General features: G+C 41.3%; 1 protein-coding gene across 1 annotated transcript in view; it reads right to left on the reverse strand.

Annotated features, from left to right (window-relative positions):
- The window catches only part of csmd2 (CUB and Sushi multiple domains 2), a 231,318-nt gene that overhangs the window by 53,866 nt on the left and 161,658 nt on the right, over positions 1-15,794 (reverse strand). The window contains exons 30-36 of the mRNA XM_034125465.1: positions 15,235-15,422; positions 11,239-11,433; positions 10,437-10,553; positions 8,482-8,595; positions 3,792-3,887; positions 2,880-3,083; positions 1,891-2,015 (exon numbers count right to left, since the gene is read on the reverse strand). Coding sequence (XP_033981356.1) covers positions 1,891-2,015; positions 2,880-3,083; positions 3,792-3,887; positions 8,482-8,595; positions 10,437-10,553; positions 11,239-11,433; positions 15,235-15,422 — 1,039 coding nt within the window. The remainder of the gene's footprint in view (positions 1-1,890; positions 2,016-2,879; positions 3,084-3,791; positions 3,888-8,481; positions 8,596-10,436; positions 10,554-11,238; positions 11,434-15,234; positions 15,423-15,794) is intronic.

The following is a 15,794-nucleotide window of genomic DNA, read 5'->3' on the forward strand; positions in this document are numbered from 1 at the left end:
GTTCCTCAAGGCAGATCCACAGGGAGCTCGCACACGTTCCTGGTGGGGTTCCATAACACGTGCAAGAATAAGAATAATCAAATAGAAATAACTCCCAGGGAAGTAAGTCAATTGATTGAACATGCAATTATATACAAATGTATTTCAATATGTGCAACGTTAGGTTTTTGGAATAGTTCAATTGGAGCCCCTGTAAAGTGTGTGGACTTTTTCGTTTAGCAGCTCACCTGTACCTCGAGAGCTGTAAATGCTATAACGTGATATACTGTAGGTAGCTCTGGTAATTAGCCCTTTGCCAACTGAACACAAATCACCCCACAGGAGCTTCGTGTCAAGACAATGCAGAGGTGTAAAAGCTCAAATATGTAAATTCTGTTAAGTTTGTCCAAGGTTTTAAAAGGTTCATTTATATGTTAATGGTTGCAGCCAAAGAGTGACTATAGTATTTATACACCCACATATATATATTATAGTTGTGACACAACCACAGAAGTCCTGAATGCTAGGTTTTAGGCACAGTTTCTAAATAAAATTCTATGTGAATTGAGCATTTGCGATACTTTCACATTACCTACACAGCACCTAGACCGGCTTTATAATTAATTGAAGCATAGAAATCCAACTCTTTATAGTAAAGGACCTTTAAAAAAATATTAACTCAAAAAGAGAACAGATAGATCATTGAAGTTCAGCCTCAGGATATTCTTGGGTACCATTTAAAAACATTAATGCTGACTGTGAGTGCATAAAAAAGAATAGAGAGGCGAAGTCCCTCCCTTTACGGGGGACCTCCATGGGACCTTATTACGGAAAAATTATGTATTGAAGTCAATGGGGAGAGAAAGATTATCTTTCGATCCCGTTTGAATTGTGCCACGAATTTATGATGTTTGTCAATTTAAAAGATAGTTTTGCAAATCAAAAAAAAATAAATGTGTCGTAAAACTGTGAAGTAAAACTTTTTTTTGTGTGAAACCGCTCAATGAACTACATCTCCCGTCTCGCACCACACACCAAGACGGCCGTCACGTTGGCACATTTCACTTCTTTCTTTCAGAATGAGGCGGAAAGTATTAAAAGAGGTGAAAATCACTACAAGTCTGGGCATGTTGAGAGTGTACATACACACAAGGGGAGTTAGTCGGTTCCGTGAGAGCCAGCATGCGGGACCGGGACTCTGGGATTTGTAGTCTTTCTAGTTACGTATTTTTCATAGTCTTATATTTCAACAGTTTTACGACAAACTGTGACTTTTTTTACATGGAAATAATTTTTTAAGATTGACAAACATCATATGTGTAATTCGTGGCACAATTCAATACATAATTTTTCCGAAATAAGGTCCCATGGGTCGGAAGTAGATGGGCGGGACTTCGCCTCTCTATAACAGCACTTCATAAATGTAAATCTCTCTTTATGATTTAGCTTGTCTTTAAGTAAATTATTATATTGTATTATCAAGTGCTTCACTGTTATTATAACACTTCTCATATGTGGGCGATGTCTCGATAGGTTACATTTTGCAGAATATCTGAAACGGGATTTCTCTTTTCCTTACAAAAACACACATTTGGACATGGCCAGTATCCCGCTTTTTTCATATTTGTTCACCACTAACTTAGTGTTACTTCCTGAAATTCCATATTGTATTGGGATACGTTTGGGGGGATCTAACATATATACACTGTGTTGGTAACATGGTGGAATCTGTTTCTGATTTACTCATGTTTATCTGATTTATTATATGTACAGCACTTTGGCTCGACCAAAAATCGTTTAAAAATGTGCTATATAAATAAAATTTGATTTGATTTGATTTGATCTGTTCATTATAAATCTGTCATCTAGGAGGTACAGCAATGCCAGGGAGAAACTCGGTGTTTTACAAACCTGGATTCCTGATCCTTCGGGGACCGTGATCTTCCAGACACAGTTGAGGCTGTTGAGGTAAGGCTCGGGAAAGCCAGGAGATAAGATGGTGCCGGTTCTTTGGGTCAGATTACCTCCACATGGAACTGCAGCGAAAAAGGAACATTATCAAACACTTTGAACACATCTCGTTGAAGATTTGTTCCTTAGTGGTGAATTGAAGGACCACATCTCTACTGCGTCACTCCCTGCATTCCTAATAATAATACCCACCTAACCCTCTCCCTTTTGGTGTTTTTTCTTCACCCCTCCCTCTCTCTCTCTGTTCATCTGCACATGTCTCTAATGCCTCCTCTATTAAAAGGTCTGGAAGGTGGTTTGATGCAAAATCTCTACCAAAGCTTCCCCAAAATGCAAAGAGTAAGCAGAATAGGATTGTGATTATTCCTAATTAGATAAAAATGCATCTAATTCATGGCCCTTGCTACTGAAATTGAAAAATGATAAGCAGGATAAAAAGACATAAGACACGGTCACACAGAAAAGAAAATGCACATTATACAAGGTACGCATTGTTTACAGTTTTCATCTTCTTCCCAGGCTCACATTCACACATCTGGTGAAAGCGTAGGAGCATCTGTTACAGCTGTATGTACGGTGTGCTGGAGTGTTCCTTTGAATATACATGCGGGTATCGCCATATGAGAGCGTGTGTGTGTGTGTGTGTCTGTGTGTGTTTGTGACCCTCAGCGGTGCCTGCCACCTGCGTGCTGCATGGCTGGATCTTGTTGTATCGCTGGAGGCAACGGCAGACAGCCCACATCTGGGTCGTAGTAACGAGAGTTTGACACGCAAGGCATCGAGTGGGAGGAACACAAAGATAGCGGCAGGGATGGAAATAAAGAGAGTGAAGCAAAACAAACATAGGAAGAACAAGGCAAGGAAAACAAACACATGCTGACTGGTGAGTGTTCGTGACTGCTGACTGTATTACGAGTATCAGTGCCTACCTATACAGCTGGGTATGGTAGTGTTCCATTGTGCCAGGGCGTTGGGAACCGTCAAACATTCGATGGCACTCGGCCCCTCCAGCGTATAACCCGGAGTGCATTCAAAGCGGATCGCAGCGCCAACGGCAAAGTTGTTTCCCATACGGCGGCCATTCCTGGGCTCAGGGACGGAGCTGCACTGGGTGGCGCTGGTCTGTGGCACAGCTTTGGAGAAAACAGTGAAAAATAGGCTGATTACAGGTGTGTTCATTTTAAATCATTATCTGTGACATTTACAACAAATCATTAGGCCGTCTTGCTCCTCTTCGACTGATTATAGCCATTACTCGTAAGTATTTGTATGCTTTTTTAATCATTTCAAAGCTTGATCAATGGAGGGATTTGTTAGAAAAGCTAGTTTTGGTGTTATAAGTAATCTCACTGTGTCTGATATAAAGAATGCAAAATATAATATTCAGCTTCTTTTTGCCTTGTGGTTCCCTCAGCTTACTTACAATACACACTAAAACTGAATTATGTATTCATTAAACTTTCTCATGAGCTGCCATTGCCTTTGGATATCTGCAGCAAATGTAATTTCTGGTACAGTGCATTGTGTAAGGAAAGTAAGCAGTTCAAGAGAAAAAGTCCCTCTTAGGGGAATAGAAGAACGGGGGGGGAGTTTAAGCACAACCATTTGAACAGACTGCTATACTTCTGCAGTGTTAATGCTTCAGAGCACACACTGCTGCTGACACACACATACACCCACAAGCACATCACAGCTAAAATAGTAGCTGAAGGTGAATACTTTGGAATTCACTAAGCAAGACAACTATTATGGGGGGGGAATTGGGCTGTTAGAGCAGAGGGAATCCAGGAGGAAAACAACAGTAGGGTTTGTTTGTGTGTGTGCCTGTGTTAAACACTTACCCTGGTAGGCCAAGTGGAATCCTCTGGAGCTCGATTGGCCTTTGGAGGTGAAGCGGATTAGAATTTGGTTGGAAGTTGCTAATGACAATGACTCGCCTGAAATAAGAGAAAAGAGAAAAACAGAGTTTGTAACGTTTTAGCAAAGTGCTGCATTCCATTTATATTTATGTGGTCACATAACCTGTGTCTAGCAACCTAATTGCTATTGATTTTGTGTTGTCATGTTAAACTGTTTGTGCTGATTGTATGCTTAACATTGTTTTGTGTTAATTTCCCTTTCGTGTCCTTCTTTTAATGATGCTGCTCTACTCTAAGGTTGGTTTCTTGTGCAGCTGTTGATGTGATTTGCTTTAGCCTGTTCTAGTTATATATGTTTTGTGTTGTATTTGCAGAGGCACATATCCATTTGTATTGTCCCTGAGAATAAATAAGTAAACTATCTAATCCGCTTCATTGTTAAATAACTGTTATTTTCCAAATCCGTCTGGAGAAATAAAATGTATTTGTGCATTTTAGACAGTCTATCTGTGTGTGCAGCATTACTCTTTCAAGTGGTAAGAAAAGCTGCTAATAATTGTGTGAAGTAGGGCATCATGCAGGTCTCTGAATATGGATATAATTAGAAGCTATGGTCTTGTACAGCATGGCAATAAAGTGTGGAAAAACCAGTGTTTGGATATCTGACGTCTGTGAAGATCTGCTGTTTAGTCTAGAGCAGTGCTTGGCAGACATTCACAGATGGACCGACTGTGACAAAAATACAACATGCTAATAAGGCTTCCTGAGGTATACCAAGCAAATCCTAATATGCAAATGAATTGCTTTTACTAAGATTATCCTCATATTTTACTGTCATACAGGATTACGTGTATTTGCTATGCTTATTGGATGGCAAATAATTTCCTTCAGCCTCTTGAGACCAAATGAAGTCCTGATTATTGCCACTGATACTAGTGTGTTACAGCTGAGCCTCTGACCACAATCTGCCCACATCAAGTACTGTTCAGGGAGATTACAGTTGAAGCTACATTTGATAAGCTTCAACTTGTGTTTGTTTCTCCCAGCTCAGAATTATTATTATTTCAGGTTCATTTCTTTGTTTTGCACCAGATGGACTTTTGTTACCCTCGGTTCACAACCCTAATTAACAAATCATTAACACAGAATTGGAAGCTGGTTTGAAATCATGCAGCGAGACTCTTAAGTGCTGTATAACCAACTGCCGAGATCAACACCCCCCTGATTGTACTATTTCACTGCCTGTGTATACAACAGCAAACTTGAGGGGTGGGTTAACTACCTGCAGTGCAAGGCCCTTCACAATCAAGCCTCTGCCTACAAAAGGAACGTGCCAACAGCATACTGTGCGCGAGACAATAATGTCACCTGACCAGGGCTTAGGCAAGGCAATGCAAGGCAAGGCAAGTTTATTTATATAGCACTTTTCTGTACGCGACAATTCAAAGTGCTTTACAAAACAAATTAAAATACTTTTTTTTTTCATGTTTGTGTTATTGTAGCAAGTTTTGAAACAGGAAATTTGTTATTTTGGGTTTCTATTTGTTGTTGTTGTAAATGGCATTTAAAATAAGTGTTCAGAAATAGCTTTTTCTGTATTATCTTTGTTTTTTGTGTATGGATTTAGTCATGTAATTAAAATGCAGCTTGTTTTGCCCTACGAGGTCAATGGACAATTTCAGTACTTTATGTTCACTATGAAATACTTCCTTCAAAGTATCAAAATATCTTACTATTAATGCTCATATTTCATAACTGCATCACTGATATGATCTCCTACTATCATCATCAGCACATTGTGTAATTAAACTCCCCATGATGTATCTGCTGTGGTGTTTTGTTGACTGACGTAGAACATGACACAAGGTGTGAGCATCTCTGATTCTCTCAGTGTGCCGCTGACTGGCTCTCTGCAGCGCTGCTCATTACTCTGAGTCTGCTTGCTGTCACACTGTGTGGGGAGGCAGACATGCTTAACCCCAGAGGCAACATCTGTGTGTCTGACTGTGTGTGTCTGTGTGTGTGTGTGTGTGTGTGTGTGTGTGTGTGTGTGTGTGTGTGTGTGTGTGTGTGTGTGTGTGTGTTCGTCTACCCTGTGCTTGCATGTTTTAGTGTCTGAATATTAATGCGCCTTTAAGTGCAGTGTCCTATGATGGCATAGTTCATTGATGTCATTGCCAGGATTGTTCGAGTTCCACTGTAGGATCCCCAAGACATGCTGGGTAGTTTATTAGAAGACACCCGTGCTGTGTGCTTTCATGGTGAACGTGTTTCATAATGTGCAGTGCGGGCAGGTATTCATCCAGTCTTATCAAACATGTGTCAGCATGTTACTTATCAACCCTTTGGCCACCCTCCAACCCCTGAACCGCTCTCCCCTGAAATGATCCCTACGCTGGCATATTAAACACTTGGAAGGACAGATGTGACTTTGGCTGAAAGGCAATGGCCAACATTCAGTGGCAGTGTGAAGAGTTTTTGAAACAGCATTGAAAACAATGTCAGAGATCAATGATACCGCTGTTAACTCAAATTGTTTCAAGTAAAAAACAAATACATCCGGTGGGGATCACATGATGTGAAATCAACATGTTTTAGCATTCCATTTCCTTTTTCCTTTTAATCAAGTCAAAATTAGCATTTAGATAAATCTCATTGATTTCTTGATGCAGACCTTTTGTCCTTCTTTTTCTACTGGCCGTTTCCATTTCATTTCTAATTCCTACCTTTAATCTTTCCTTGTTCAACTCTCACTTTTCAAGTATTATTCTGTCTGTGTCCAAAAAGAACATTCATTGCATTGTTTCTTTGAAAAACAACTTATTTTCCTTACCAAATGTGACAGTAATTAAATCATACTGTTATATGCTGTACTGAGCCTAGTTTAATGCAATAATATGCGTATGTGATTCAGCAAATAATATTGCGCCAACCACTGAAATATAAATTATCTGGTAATGTATTTACGGCTTATAATGACTGCTTGCATTGTTAGACTGTATTGGTTAATTCCATGCTCATTAAGTTTGCAAACATGTATGTTAGTCGATATGTTAGCGCCTGTGTATTTGTATGGTGGATGCCAGGTACACACTTCTGGATTATGCCTAATTCATGCAAGTTATGCCTGCATGCACTAGTTCTTCAGCCTGCTGGGCTAAAAGTCTCTCTTCCCTTGCCAAAGTGTGTCAGCTCTGCTCTGCCATGCCTGGTTAGAGAGCTCTGTGAACCTGCCGCCAGGAGTCCTCAGTTAATATAGCGACCTGTTTATTGAGCTGTAAACTGGATTTTCTGAAGCTGCTCTGGGCACAAAGCAGAGTAATCATTTTTGCTTTTGTCAAGCCACAGGGCTAGGGCAGGTGGAGATGGAGAGCTGCCCTCAACTCACACACCTTCCCACTGCACCACTCCAGAAAGGTTGAACATCCCCTATCCAGGCTTCTATTTATTTATTGAGAAACCAATCAATACAGCTGTGGCATTTATCACATGAATCCGCAATTTTATAACGCAATTGCAAAATACATCATATGGTCTCTTTCACCTTGTTACTTTGACCCTTACAACAGGTATCCTTTTTCTCTTACATTATTGCTTCATTCAAATCCAATCTATCCAATTTTTTTGCAAAAGAGAGATATTTAGGCAAATCTGACCTAATTTAGGGACTAGTTAAGATAAAGGATAACACTTTAATTATAGTTACGTTCACTAATAAAAGTACATTACGGTTTGGGCTTTGAGCTAGTATAGAGACACCATTTCTAGAAACATGTTAACTATGGTTTGAAATGATGTGGCCAGGGTTGTGCCACTTTAAATCAACTGAATTGCTTTCAATGGTAAACTGTGAAAAACAAATCAGAAATTATATAAATGTTCACTTTTTGTTGTTTTTCATTTAGTGTGTGCTAGATAATGTTTTTTAATAAAACAATAAAGGTATTTCAACAACTATGGTACTGATTTAAAAAAAGAAGCTAGGTTTGTTGCATGAATAAACAGCTGTAAGATAAAAAGTTATGCTAAAGTATTAACCCAACAATAATGCATTTCTGTTGTAATGCACTATTTGTGATAGCTGCGCTAATGTTAAATCAGCTGTGAGTAGGTGTCTTTATTTCAAGTGTTAAGGCTGCAGTTATTGTACTTGATGAAAGGGATAGAAGAAAAAGTCCCTGTTATTTCCCTGGCTTAAACCCAGCATGCAAGTGTTTGTGTTTGAGCACAGCCGTTTGACTTCACAACAGTATGTGCAGTTATCCTGAGAGTCGCTGTGTGTTTGTCTAATACAAATTCAGGTGTATGTGCATGCGAGGGTTCTCGGGCCTGTCTGCTGATATGTTATCCCTGTGACTCTTTTAGTTGTTGTTGTCACCGCTGAATTGTTTTACAGCTCACTGGAGCCCACCTGCAGCCCCCACCACTCTGCCTGTGTCAGCAATTTGTCTGTGAGTTTAACTGGATCCTTATGAAAGGGATAAGGCTAAGACAACATTTCATTTAGTCTGCCGTCATGTTGAAAAATAATGACCAGGAGATGAAATAGTCCAATTACCTTTGCTGATTTGTTAAATACTGGTGCTGAATATGAAACAAAGGCTGTACAAGCATGAACGAGTTATCTCTTGCATTTTAATATGTGTGTGTGTGTGTGTGTGTGCTGAAGTACCTGTGTGTGCTCCAGAGAGGGAGCTGAGAACACGGGAGTGCTGTGTCGCCCCATCATAAACCTCCACAATGTCATTCAGAGCAGTCTGGAAGTAGGCGAATTGACTGAAGACCACTAGAAAAGACAGAAATGGAAAGAAAATTGACTTCAGAGGAAAAGGAAATTAGCTTGAAAGAGGGACTGCATCACAGAAACATAGAAAACTCAATTTGAAATAGTCTAAAACAATACTTAGAACTTTAGTATCTTCATTCAAAAGAATATTACCGACAGCACTTTCAATCACAATGTCTCCTTTAAAGCGAGGTGGATCATACTGCCAGTTACGACAACACAACCAAAAATGATATTACACGGCTAGATCAGCAGTCCTGTCTGGGCTTGATGGCTTGTCAGTAGATGAAAAGCTTTGGTAATGACAGCCAATCTGTTGTACAATGTGCAGCTCAAGCTCCACGCTGGAGCCGTCATCCTTTCAACTCACCCTTTCTACTGCTATTGGAAGAACATATTCAGCCTTTTCACATCTAATCCGTGTCTATTATACTTGTATATTACAGGTTGAAGAGAAATATGGAGAGGATGAGGCAGAGGGGACGAAGGAATAATGCTTTCTATAGGGTGTGACGGCAGGACCTTTTTTTTCTTAGCTACTCTTGAAAATGACTCGGCGTTTGTTTTCTTCTCATCTTGAGTGGGTTTTCTTCCCCATATATCCTCTTCATCTCTATGATAGGATTCAGTGACACCCACCCTGTCCTCTGCATTGGAGAAAATAGCCCATCATTAGGGCGGTTGCTTCAGCCTAATGAGAAGCGGCAGTGAATGGAGGCGAGAGCAATTGTGAATGTGCACGACAGAGTGTGTCTTTTTCAAGGAAAATGCCAAAAGTGGACTTTAATTATTTCTCCTCTCCCTTTGACTCCATTGAGAGAAATATGTTGCCGAGAGGGTCCAAGAAGAATGGGTGCCCTCACATTGTTTAAGCGAGCCAGACCTCTAAATGGGTGCATGGCCTATGCATTCAAATCCTAAATTTAGCACCCATAACACATGCCCGTCGCTGCTGCTTGGTGCTTTTTTTTAACAATGATAGGACTTGAGCTCCCCTTGAGAGCGGAACAATGCTGATAACTCATTAAAGAGCTGGATGGAGAAGGAAAAAAAATGGTAGATAAAGAGAGAGAAAACGGAGAGAAAGTCAAGCAGGGACACATTGTGGGCAAGTAAGTGTTACATGTTTGCATGTTTGAGCGATGTCACACTCCCTCACTGTTTTTCTTTCTGAATAATGTGTGGCTTCTTCAATATCAGATTACATATTGGAAGCAAGCTGTGACCTTTAAAATGGAAATGCCAAAAAGTAGCAAAAATCCAGAAACTGTGAATCTTCCAGACACCAATTATTTTGTGGTATGCGTGTGTGTGTTTGTATACGTGTGTGTGTTTGTGCCTGAGACAGACATTTTGTATGCCTGATGTGTAAGATACAGATTAAATTGCTATACCAAAGTAATATGAAAATGTGTGTATGGCAATGAGACAAAAATGGAAACTATCCATCACTGTGTGATTCTACAATGTGGAGGAAAATATATATAAACAAACACCTGCATTCAGTCAACCTCTCACAGAAACACTTTAAATGCATGCTGAGAAAACGGTGTGTGTGGGTTCTTTTACATTTTTTTCACAAAGCTGTTTTCTCCGACATATCTGACAACAAGTCCAAGATTTCTCAGGTGTGGAAAAAGAGCACAACAGTTTCCGTCCTACTTTCCTAAGTTTCCACAGTGGACAAATATCCAGAAATAATGAGGCACTTGAGCACAGTTTGAGCCGGATAAGGGCATTCTGTGCATTGTATAATAACTGCATTTTAATAAAACACCAGCACACACCCACATATGCACAACAATACACATTTAGTAATTCAGTGCTCTTTCATGGCTTACCGTAATCCTTTGGCACCACCACAGTGTACAGACATGTTCTTGAACGGCTGTAGTTGCCAGGGAAACCAGGAGACAAGACAACTCCCTCCAAACCCGAGTACTGTCCACCACACGGAGCTAGAGAGAGACACAGAGACGAGACATGAAGAGACATGGCGGACCCGCCTCTCCATCGCCTCTCTTCCATTACTCCTAAATTACTTTTTCTTGTCTGATTGGGTTCTGGGTGGCATATGTCCCTGGTGTTTGCCAGAGTGAAATTGCAATGTTTTCCAAGTGTCCCACTGGGTTAGTCTGGGTTAAGATGAGGTCCCTCTCCTGCTTAAAATGCCCAGCGAATGCCTGCATTTTTCGAGCACTCGCTGATCTCATGTATGTTAAATGTGTGAAAATGTGCCCTGTATGTGCACCTGCAGCTTCTCACTGCGAGAGCCGGATTTGGTGGTGTCAGGGATCTTTTATAGCTTTCCAGGGGAATATGCACAGCGTGTGTCAGTGGTGTCAGGGAAATGTCAGAGAACAGGGGAGAAAACAGGTTTATGCAGGATTTGTGTGTGTGTGTGTGTGTGTGAGGAGCAGATATGCAAAACGAGAGCCTCTCTTCAAACTGCAGATTCAATTGAAGCTATACCCTCACATCTATTAGCATTAGCATCATCTACACAGCTCTACACATATACCTGTAGGACATATGTGTTTGCTAACACCACATAATCATGCTTGCATTTTAACATGTGAGGAATCTTTAAAGATATGATTGCAATGGTGTTCCTAACAACGGTCTCCAGACGACGGTGTTTACCGATGCAGATGGGTTTGGGTTTGTTCCAGCTCGGCTTTTCGTCTCCCCCCATGATGCAAGTGACGGTTTGGTCTCCCTCTAGTGTGTAGCCACTGTCGCAGTGGTAGGTGACGGTGGAGCCCAGCTTGAGGTCGGCGCCCACCCGAGTCCCATTGCGCACCACGCCCGGCTCGAAGCACGACTCCCTGGGGTTCTCTGTGGAAAGAGGTAACACGGCGGAAAATCAGCAACAGAAGGAAAGTGAGCAGGTATTCAATAAGATGTTTTTTTTGCATCAAGCTGCAGCGGTGATCATGGAATAGAAATTATTTTTTTGCCTGAGGATCCTGATATTTTCAGATCTCTTCCTTTGTCACTTTCTATACCCGGTTTTCCGCTACCCTGTGCTTTCCTCTCTCAGTAAATATATCTCACTGACTGCCACTTTTCTCTCCAGCCCTTGACGGTGCCCTTTCATCTGTGGCTGCTTGAGGTATGTATGGCTGAGGAGACAGACAGGCAGCTGATTGAGAGTGGCATTGCTCTGGCCCAAGGTCTGCTGACTGCACACAACCGCCTCTCACACAACACTTGGCTGTGCAGTCAACTAGAGAAGACAATGCACATACGCAAGCTTTCTTTTGCGAACATACACACACACACACACACAGCCTCAGCGCACTCACACTCTGTATCTAACCACATATCAATCACCACTCGTGAGGTCGTGAGAAAGATGTCTCGCTCAATCTACCATCACATTGTTCTCAGGTGGAAAATGTGCACGTTAGAGGAGGCCTGTCAATTTGGCACACTTCACTCCCTCACTGCTAAAATAAACACAGGAAAAATGCCCAAAGCAATTTAGCTCAATCTTAAACACAGCTCGCTGAAGTCTCACAGCTAACTTCAATATTTGATGACTTTACACGCACACACACATACTAAAGGGAAACTGAGCTAAATGTTTTCAGCAACTTCAACGATATTACAGTACCTCAGAGAAATGTGCATAATCTGGATATCAACCAGCTAAAAGCTTACTTTTAAAATAAACACTCAAACAATGTTCATACTTCAAAAGCATCCTTGTGTAAAGGTCAATTGGGATGCTGGCAAGGAATGCTATGATGTACTGTACTACTTTCTCATGCAAATAGTAGCTATTCCAGTTGATGACATTACCTATCTGGGTGACGATGTTCTTACTTTGCCAGGAAGAGCTGAGTGTTGACCTTTACCAAAAAGCATGTTAGAGGTGGTTTTTATATTAGTTTTTACTAGATTCATCATCTGCGATTTACAGAGGTGTTTCAAAACGCACTATGATCAACATCCTCATGTCAGGGTTCATACACTTTTTCACCAATGATTTTCAATGACTTTTCCATGACCTTTACCTAATTTTCCATGACCAAAAAAATTACTCTTTCTCAGCGGTACCACTGAAAATGGTTTATTTTAACATGGAACAGGAAAATAAGGTCTGCATATGAAACATGTCGTGCCTATCTAAAACAAATCAAATAGTAGGCTTAGCTTCTACACGCTAAAGCAACTCAAATCTCTCACCAGCAAAATACCTCGTCAGTTAAATGCCATTTTACGTTTCATTACTATACCATACAGTATTTATTATCATTATAGTATTACTATTTTGGCGATTTGATAAAATATAAATTATATTTGATGCCACTTTAGCTACATTTTCATGACTTTTCCAAAACTTTGGGAAAAATATTGTTTTCCATAACTTTTCCAGGGCCTGGAATTAGCATTTTGAATTTCCATGACTTTTCCAGGTTTTTAATGACTGTAAGAACCCTGTCATGTGTTCAATGAAACTCCCTTTTTGCTTTAAAACAAGAAAATGATATCCTAAATCAAATGTTCTGTGTGTGCAGATGTAAACTTCTAATGATTTAGTGACAAAATGTGCATGAAGCACCTTGGATGAATGCCTAGTGTCTAAGCTGAAAGATGGGGACCTGCTGACCAGACACGAGGCTGCCCTTCATGGCCGAACAGAGAGCGGGGGCCAGGCAGGTGGTCTGTCGGTGTGTCCCCGGGGGCGCCTGTTCTAGACAGGTTGTGCCCTTTCACCGGCCGATGTAGAACTGAACCCTTCCCTCGCCCCCTCCTCCATTAAAGCAGCACACCTGGCAGGAGACAGCGGAGGCGTGATGGATGTAGCGGGCCTAAGTTGTGGACTGGTCCTGAACACAAGCTAGTGGTGAGAAGGTCGGTCACTTCGATGGAGATGGACGGTTTAACAAGCCTTTGCCTCGGGACATTTGTAGGTGTGGGAGAAAGTGGGCGAGTGGCATCATCTGTTTTGGTAAATACTAAAAGGATTTTAAGTGATCTGATGCGAAGTGAAAATTAACCCAGGAGTTTGTGAAGGGATTGGATTAGACAGATGTGAGTGCTAGAATGTGTGTCCATATCTGTGTATGTGTGTGTTATCTAAATCTGGCTCAGCCATGGTATGTTTCCGCCCACATATTTCCCTGGAGAGTCTAATCAGACATGGCCTGAGACACGGAAACAGAAAGACATAACGATTGCTTGGTAAAGAGGCTGACAGCACCTCAGGCAGATTGTGTAATGTAATTTTCAGTGGCGGGCTGACCAAATACTAGCTGGGCCAACTCGTCATCATGCCGCTTCCTCAACAAGCACACCCAAACCAGCCGCCAAACACGCTTTTCTGCCATGTTGTTTGTCTAAAACTGAGGAGGTAATTTATGTATTATTTGGTTATGGTTCATTAGAGTGAAGAATTAGAAGTGGGGAGAAGGAGTTTCTCGGAGCCACACACTGGGTCCATCTGCTTTACCAGATTGGCCATACAATATCACACACTTTATCACACACGGCAGAAAATATAGCTGGGAGTGAGTTAAGGGGTAGGTTCTGTAACAGTGTCTAAACAAAGCACTTTGTCTCACTCCATTTGTATGTGTTTTACAAATGAACAGGTAGTGTTTTGAAAACAGTTGAAACTTATATACAGTAGATCAAATTCCACCTCGACACCAGCCAAGAAACTGAGAGCTCAGGGTCGATCTGAAATTGGTTAAACATCTGATACCTTAAACAGTTCTAATTGAGTCTGGGAGATTTAGGAAGATTTAACACTGTTCTCTCAGCGCAAAGCCCTTAACGAAGAAGCCCGGTCTAATTTAGAGCTTGTATAGCATCTGTATATTTGTTAGGGAAAGGCTTCAACATACAGGCACTGAGGCGTTTCCCTGTGAGGCTGAAACAATAGCAGAAAGCACAGATGTGTTGTGTAATCCTTAAACCAGCTGGCTGTGTATGTGTCAGGGATGCCAGTGATCATTCTGTGGTGTGTGAGCAGGACATACTACCTTGTGCGAGCAAATAAATGTGGGTCGCCCGAACAACATGCTGCGGTCAGCTGAGCAGAGACACAAGACAACAAAGCGTTGTTTGCTGTAATTTATGAGGAGACTTTTGTGCAGCTGCAAAGCACTGATCAAAAAGAGCATAAGCACACATGCTGTCGGCTTTTCATTTTCCTAACTCTTTGTGATACTCGGCTACTAGAGGAGGTACAGATCAATAGTGACGCTGGAGCAGACTGGAGCAGCATAGGGAGGGTGCTGATCAGGACGCAGCAGCACACCCCAATCTTTCTCTGAAGCAATTTTCACACCACTAATCTCACTCGCTTTGGACTTGACACAAGAGAAAGTTAAAAAGAAACAATCTGCAAGGTCGATAAGCAGAGAGGCTAAATCCATTCTCCCTCTGCCAGCGGAAGAATTCTAAAACATGAATTGTTAAGGGGATAAAGCTTCACATACTATTTAAATTTCACAGTTTTGTTCAGAATCTTAAGACACTGGAGATGAAAAACGTTGAATAAAAAACTCCTACACATGCACACGCAGATATATAAAGTCTTAGTATCCCAAAGCTCTATTTGCCAATTAGGCAAATATTGTATTATTTAGTTTGACTCATTCCTCTAACCAAAGAGGTTCCCACCTTTGTACTGCAGCACAAATCCATTGCTGCTGAGGGAAGCATCGCTGCGGAAAGCCAGGAAGAGCGTGTTGGAGCTGCTCTCGATGCGATCGGGAACGTCTGTGCCATAGAAACTACCCAGCAGGGGGCCCAGGGAGTCCGGCCCATCGTAGATATGTAGGAAGTCATAACTAGGCTCCAAGCTGAACCTGGGGAACACAAAATCACGAATAGAAGCTACATTAAAGATCCCCTATTATACTGTTTTTCATCAATATATTATAGGTCTCAGATATATACAAAACATGTCTCTGAAGTGTTTGGCTCGAAATACCGAACAGATCATTGCAGCATCCCATAATCCCCTCTGTTTCAGCCCTGTTTCAAAAGTGCTGTCTGTTACTTTAGATGAAAATAAGGAGCCCCTCCCCACGCCCCTCTGAGAGATATTTGGTTAAAAAGAACACAATGGTGCTCTAGGAGGAGATTCAGGTGATAACGTGGGGGGGGGGGGTTACCTTGGTTGGTGATTGGCTAATGGTTACACAAGCCAAAAAATCGTTATAACATCATAAAGTGGC

The sequence above is a fragment of the Trematomus bernacchii genome, unplaced genomic scaffold (genome assembly GCF_902827165.1).
Source record: "Trematomus bernacchii unplaced genomic scaffold, fTreBer1.1, whole genome shotgun sequence".
Lineage (NCBI taxonomy): Eukaryota > Metazoa > Chordata > Actinopteri > Perciformes > Nototheniidae > Trematomus > Trematomus bernacchii.